Consider the following 6,748-nt stretch of genomic DNA (forward strand, 5'->3'; position numbering starts at 1 on the left):
TCAAAGTATGGCAGTCGGTAAGAGACGATGATATCAAACACAAACTTTTCCCCGTCACCCTTCACATTCAATCATATCCGTTGAATTGCCTTTTCCTTTTTTCTGGGTTAGGTGTACATGTTCTTCTGCTTTTCTGAGTTTCATAGGTGTAGTGTCCATCAATGTTGTCTGCTTTCCTGCATTTTTCTCCATGTTCTGACCCTTTTTTCTTTATCAGATTGAATGTCACTTTACTCCACAAACAAGGAAGTCATAATCTAAGCCCACCAAGCCCATGGATCCTATTTTCTGCACCGACTAACCCAACTGTTTTTTTTTAGAGCTTGCTATATGGGCTTGGGCCTACAGGATTGCTTAATACTTGTCTCTTTCTCACACAGGAACACCAATAATTAATCTTCGACAAATTTTTTTCTAGATGAAAATTTTTAGACGTGGTTTAATTTTATAGAATTTTTTCTCACCCAATTTGAACGGAACTTTTTAGTGTTGGGGTTTGGTTTTCCATACCAACTACTTCAAGCAAACGATAAATATCTGAGTTTGCAATTTGGTCATTTTGTTTGTCGTTTAAGACAAGTCCAAGAAAGCACATCAAATTAGGCAAATAGTCCAATATGAGTTATGCGAAAAGAACCAAAAGTACGTCAAATGACCAATGTTAGATTAGCTACCCAAATAATTCGTTCCCTACATGCATCATTGGGTTCAAAAAAATACATCACCCTTTATAGCTACACTTTTCACAGCTGCCAACGATAGATGGGTGGTGTGGCATTCTTTTCGTTATCAAATACCAACTACACAAATCATTTCAGATAAGAGTTTTTATTTGTGATCGCGTGTTGGGTTTGAGTAGTGTCAAGATATAGATATAAGATTATATAAGTCAATTATAACCTGATCAAATTATAAACTTTAACGCTCTAATTTTGTGTTGGATTCGCGGGTCATGCCAAAATTGTTAGCCATTATATTGTGTATCGGGTTCGGATCATGTTGAAACATTGGTATAAGATTATATAGGTCAATCATAACCCGGCCAATTTAAATAAACAAGTCAAACTTTACAACCCTAAGTTTCTAACCCTTTAATTTCATGATGAATTAATGTCAAATTTACGAATTGTGTCCAAAATTTCCGGCACTAGTTTCACATCATATGAATCCTTTTTAATCACTCAGACACATAGGATGTTTGATGAATCCTTTTAATCACTAAGACACACAGGATGTTTGATGTTTGGTGTTTGGTGTTTGGTGTTTGGTGTTTGGCGGTGTGAATACGACAAGAACCTAACGCCTAATGGGCATGTGGAAAATTGAGGGTAAAGTTAAAGTCCTTCGGCGCTTGTACGTGGACCATTTCATGCGATGTCCAAATCAATTAGGCAAAAGAATGGTATAGGGAAGACCACGGCGAGATGGTGTAAAAGCGACAAGATATTCAAGTAATCACCTCCATCTTTTACTCCAATCATGAAAATAAGTGTAAAGTTTAGGTATCCCACATGTTGCAGCCACAAAAAAAAAAAAAAAAAAATGGAAAAGAGGCAGAAGAGTTGCTTGGGTTGAATTAACCAGCTGATTTAGACAAGAAAGATATGGTATTAATTTTTTTTTGCTTCCCCTTCATTATATATAGAGAATACAACAGGATAGGAAAAAAAAAAAAAAAAAAAAAATTGAGCAAATACTACAAGGGTTTATAAAAATAAAATCATCCCACCAAAAAAGGAAAACCAAAAGGGAGTTGCATGCATTTAAAGAAGAAAAAAAAATTAATCAGCACACAAGTTACAATTGTAGGTCTGTATAGGGGTGGCCATGATGGCCATCACACCTCTTCTGAAATCCATCGCTTTTACAAGGAGAGAGAAATGGAAGGAAAAGAAGAAAAGGTTTCAAGTGCCAATCTCTTTACACGCTTACATATATATATGTAACTTAATTTGTAAAACCTTTTCAAAAGTAGGGAATCTACTCATCAAGCCTTGTGGGGGGGGCACTGATAGCACTTGGTGAATAGACCAAAGGTGTCAACTTGGCGTATGAAATTGAGCATGCTTGCCCATCCTCCAAACCCAAATCCTACAATCAAAACCCACACCACTACAAAGATGTTCATGGTGTATAATCCTGCCCATCCTCCTAAGCATGATGGTGGTCTCTCCACTGCATTCTGCGAAAAGAACAAAAGAGGAATTATATAAGTAATCAATTTTTTGTGTATTAAAACTACTTTTTAAAGACGAAATTAGTGGAACTTATTTTAACCGAGACCGAACCTCTCGAGCCGACGCGGACGCGAAGGTGACCATGTGTGCTAGTGCAGGAATTATGTAAACGGTGAAGCTGACCAGAAGAGATCCAACGGTTGAGTTGATTGGGCCAAAGAAAGGGAAAATGATTGCAAGGAACCATATTGGGATCACCACAGGGAGCCTAGCAAGAGCTCTCTTTAACATGCTCTTCGTTTCATGCATCCTAAGGAATTTCTCCCACACAAAGTACAGAGGGGTGCAAGCAAATCCAAATGTTATGAACTGCAACAACAACAAAAAACCGAAAAATCAGTCATTAATTAATTAATTTATATTTATTCATATATACATATATATGAATATGATGTTTAATAATTAACCTGGTGAATAAGCATAAGGACGACAGCAGTGTCTCTGTAGCGAGTCCTTGGGAGCAAAGAGAGAGCATTGGAATGGGTAAGAAGCATGTCGCCAAAAGCCCAATAAACAGCAGAAGCTGAAGGTAAAGTTAGGGTGAGCACATAGAGTGTGGCTATCAAGTATATGAGCTTGAACTTCTGTGGCTTCCACATCGCATGCATAATCTCCCTGCAAGATAAAATTAAATTAAAATTCCAGTTTCTCAGGAAAAAAAATGTTTGAGATTTGTTAATTAATGTAACGATATATATATATATATATATCTCTCCTTAATGAACCCTCACACTGTGACAGCATGTCCGCCAAAGGTGTAGAGAATGTTGGTGGCCCCAGTGAAGTAGAGAACTATTTTGGTTGGTCCTGAGTGCTTCACTCCCTCAACCTTCAATCCCATAGAAAATTAAACTAAGAAAATTAAAATTACAAAAGAATATTAATTTTACATTTTACAGTATGGTTAAGTTTACCTGGCCATGGATAAGGGAAGCAATGGTGAGATACCATGCAGTGTAAGTAGTCATAATAAGGCCCAAGAATGACCAAATTCTGTAATTATGGAATGAGGGGATGAAGACAGTTGTTGCACAGCAAGCGCCAAAGATATAAGTCCAAGTTCTCTTGTCAAGATTGTCGTTTATGTAGTATATATTACTGCAAACCAATAATATATATTTTAATTAAGTTACAATTTGAAAGCAATATTAATTGTTTAAATTTTAATTTAATTTATTATGTATATATATACCTTGCACAGGCAATTAGTTGAATTACAGATCCAAACATAAGAAAAGTGCAGTTGAAAAAGAGGCCTGCATTCCTCCAATGTTTCCCCAACAGTCCATCAAGGACCTCAAACCACTGCAAATTAACAATCAAAATTAAGTAAGAAAATTGGAAAAAGAAAAGGAAAAAGGATATATAAGAAGAACCCAATAGAGAGAGAGAGAGAGATTATAACCTGAATAACATGATTCCTGAAATCAACTTTTTCTCTTTCTTTTCTGGTTCTGTACTCAACATAAAGTACGCTGATAAGGTAAGCAGTCCAGCTTCCCATCAACCCATAAAAAAGCTGAAAAAGGATTCCAGAAAGCATCCCCAGTTGTGAAAATGAGTACGGCAGCGTGAGAAGCACTTGTGCAACCTACATTTCATGAGGAAAATAGATGTAAATAGCATAATTACAAATATGAGTCCAGAAACAATGAAGATAATAATTAATGATCTATGATCAACAGCAAAGTGCCTGCCTGGTTAGAAGCACAGCTAAACCACGCGTCATAGACGGAGCCACCATGCCACAACAGCCTTGATAATTTGCTCTTGCCCATCTTGGGATCGCCTTCTTCCCTCTCCATTTCCACGTAGTTTCCTGCAACAACAGTCTCAACCTTCTCGGAAGCCATTGTTACAGCTAGCTTTGTGATGTTGGGAGAAGCAATGGACTACTACTGGACTAGTTTGGCGTCCTATAAATAGATAAAACTGCTTTTCACTCTTCGCTGCTACTTCTTTTCTTTCCCTTTTAAAAAGACTAATTAACCTTTTTTTATGAGCAATAATTGAATCACCCTACTGAGAGCCTATCTGGGTCACCCTCAAGAATGTGATTGCAAATTTAGTGCGTGTAAAATCTGATTTTTACACTCCACTTTTTCAATAAAAAAAAGAAAAAAGAAAAAAGCAGGGGTGAAGTATTTGTTAATGTATTTTGAAGGGTAATTTTTGTTCTTTATTTTAGAAAATGTTCTAACGTGATCATATAAAAAGTAATTTTTTTTTTTTGGTGTGTTTTTTATGAATGTTTTTGTATTTTGAGTTGTTCGTTTTAGTTACTAAAAAATTATCATTTTCTACTTTACCTATTTCTTTTTAAATACAAATTTCAACAATTTTTTTTTTTATTGCATTGGCTATATATATTATTTTCATTTTTTTTATTGTTTTCATAAACTAGGAGTGTCAATCCGGTCAGTAATAACTGTCCACCAACTAGTCACCGGCCAACGGGTTGAAAAAAACCGGTAATCGGGTATCCCAGTCCAGTTACTAGTTTTTGTATTTTCACACATCTGGTTATAACCAGTAATCAGGAGTATATATATATATATATATATATATATATATATATATATATAGTGTTAATAAGTTATTTTTATTGTAAGAGGTTATTTCTTTTGGTTGTTGGTTTGTAGACATACTTTTTTTTTTTTCCTTTGGGGTTTTAGGACACGTTTAAAATGTATTATGAAAACAAAGAACAACCATAACTAAGCCTAGCTTATTGGGCTAAAAAAACCATAATTATTTTTTAAAATGCCAAAAAATGCCAAAATTAAGCCCAAAATAGGCTCAATGTCCAAAATGCATAATTTTTTGAAAACCCAGGTTGGGATAACTAGGTACCAGCCGGTTATTACATATTCGGGTAACTGGTAGCCGGTTATTAGTTCCAGTTTTCTAAATTTAATAACCGGGTACTCCGGTTACGGTTACCGATTTTAGCCAATAACTAATAGTCGGAACCGGGTTGACGAGATAAACCACCAAGACAAGCTATTGAAGAAATAAATTTTTTTATTGTAAACCAAAAAATGCCAAAATTAAGCCCAAAATAGGCTCAATGTCCAAAATGCATAATTTTTTGAAAACCCAGGTTGGGATAACTAGGTACCAGCCGGTTATTACATATTCGGGTAACTGGTAGCCGGTTATTAGTTCCAGTTTTCTAAATTTAATAACCGGGTACTCCGGTTACGGTTACCGATTTTAGCCAATAACTAATAGTCGGAACCGGGTTGACGAGATAAACCACCAAGACAAGCTATTGAAGAAATAAATTTTTTTATTGTAAAAAAAAAAAAATGAGAGAGAAAAATGATTAAAAAATAATACACAAGCTTAAAAAATGTTAATTAAAAAAAAAAAAAACTATTGGACATAAAAAAAACTATTGGACATAATTTTTGCCTCGTATTAACTAAAATATACATAATGGGGAGGTTTTAGAGCATCCGTTGAAAAATGATTTTATATATAAATTTTTTTAAAAAAAACAAACATAACCTCCAGCTTCATAGGCCGGTGGTACAGCTATGTCCACTCTAGGTAACACACACACAGTCTACTTATTCTATACATTTTCGTTTTCTTTTGTACGATTAGTTGCATGTTAATTAAATAGTTAAATTTTAATTGGTGGGCTTGAATGGGCCCGGGGTAGCATGCACTGCACGAGCGGGATGGCCCCCCATGGGCATTTTTTTCAAAGAGAAAGAGCCTAAGATACACAGTGATGCCGATGGATCATGAAGGGGAGGATAGAGGGAAAAAAGAACTTTTTTTATAGTGAGAAGGAGATTGGAAAAGGTGCATTGGTGTGAGTGAGATGGAGTGAATGATTACATTGTGGTGGGCTTTGGTGCTAAACATGATCAATAACACACGTGTGCCAACCGGCTTTACAAAAGATGTATCTCTATCTATTTAACCTTTTTTAAGGTCTTGGGCCATGGATTTGGCACCCCTAATCATTATCCTAAGTGCCTCCTTAACTCATTATTCGGTGGCAAATTCGTCAAATTTTGGGATTGGGCCGACATGCCCAAATTAAAAAATTCCAAAATTATATTAACTGTGAAAACATGGTCTACTACGTCTGCATCTCACATTTATTTTATTGGGTTGATGAGTCGGTGTTCATCAATCTCTTTTCTTATTTTTTTAACAAATGCTGATGGATTGGAACGGGTGTAGTATGTAAATTACTCATCTTTTTGGAGGCGCTATTAGGAATATTATAATTTGAGCAATACTACATACTATACCCTTATCTCATTAGACTAATGTGACAATACTCATCAACCCTTTGATCAGTTATTGTTAAAAAACAAAAAAAAAGTCCAAGAGCTAATAGGCACTGCTGCATTAACCCAGTAGAATAAGAATGGAATATGGGTGCAATATTTACTATTTAGATTTTTAGCATTTCAAAGTAATGCTATAAACTACACTTTTATTACACCATTATCTCATCCTGCTAACGTGGCAATATTAATTAGTCC

The 6,748-nt window shown here is 35.3% G+C and overlaps 1 protein-coding gene across 1 annotated transcript; it reads right to left on the minus strand.

Annotated features, from left to right (window-relative positions):
• Window positions 1–1,678: 1,678 nt before the first annotated feature.
• LOC132182284 (auxin transporter-like protein 3) lies at window positions 1,679–4,148 on the minus strand. Its single transcript, XM_059595485.1, has 8 exons — window positions 3,935–4,148; window positions 3,643–3,828; window positions 3,430–3,542; window positions 3,152–3,335; window positions 2,969–3,066; window positions 2,645–2,852; window positions 2,289–2,546; window positions 1,679–2,182 (listed from the first exon to the last, which is right to left on the minus strand). The coding sequence occupies exons 1-8, from the start codon at window positions 4,088–4,090 to the stop codon at window positions 1,988–1,990; spliced, it is 1,398 nt and encodes a 465-aa protein (XP_059451468.1). The 5' UTR covers window positions 4,091–4,148; the 3' UTR covers window positions 1,679–1,987.
• Between the last annotated feature and the right edge of the window lie 2,600 nt (window positions 4,149–6,748).

This window comes from Corylus avellana, chromosome ca1 (assembly GCF_901000735.1).
Source record: "Corylus avellana chromosome ca1, CavTom2PMs-1.0".
In the NCBI taxonomy this organism is placed as follows: Eukaryota; Viridiplantae; Streptophyta; class Magnoliopsida; order Fagales; family Betulaceae; genus Corylus; species Corylus avellana.

Excerpts from the sequence above, each read along its gene's own strand:
- LOC132182284 (XM_059595485.1), bottom strand. The coding sequence starts at position 4,090 with ATGGCTTCCGAGAAGGTTGAGACTGTTGTTGCAGGAAACTACGTGGAA. Across the intron at positions 3,829-3,934 it reads TTAGCTGTGCTTCTAACCAG|GTTGCACAAGTGCTTCTCAC; the intron begins GCAGGCACTTTG and ends CATGAAATGTAG. Across the intron at positions 2,183-2,288 it reads CGTCCGCGTCGGCTCGAGAG|AATGCAGTGGAGAGACCACC; the intron begins GTTCGGTCTCGG and ends TTCTTTTCGCAG.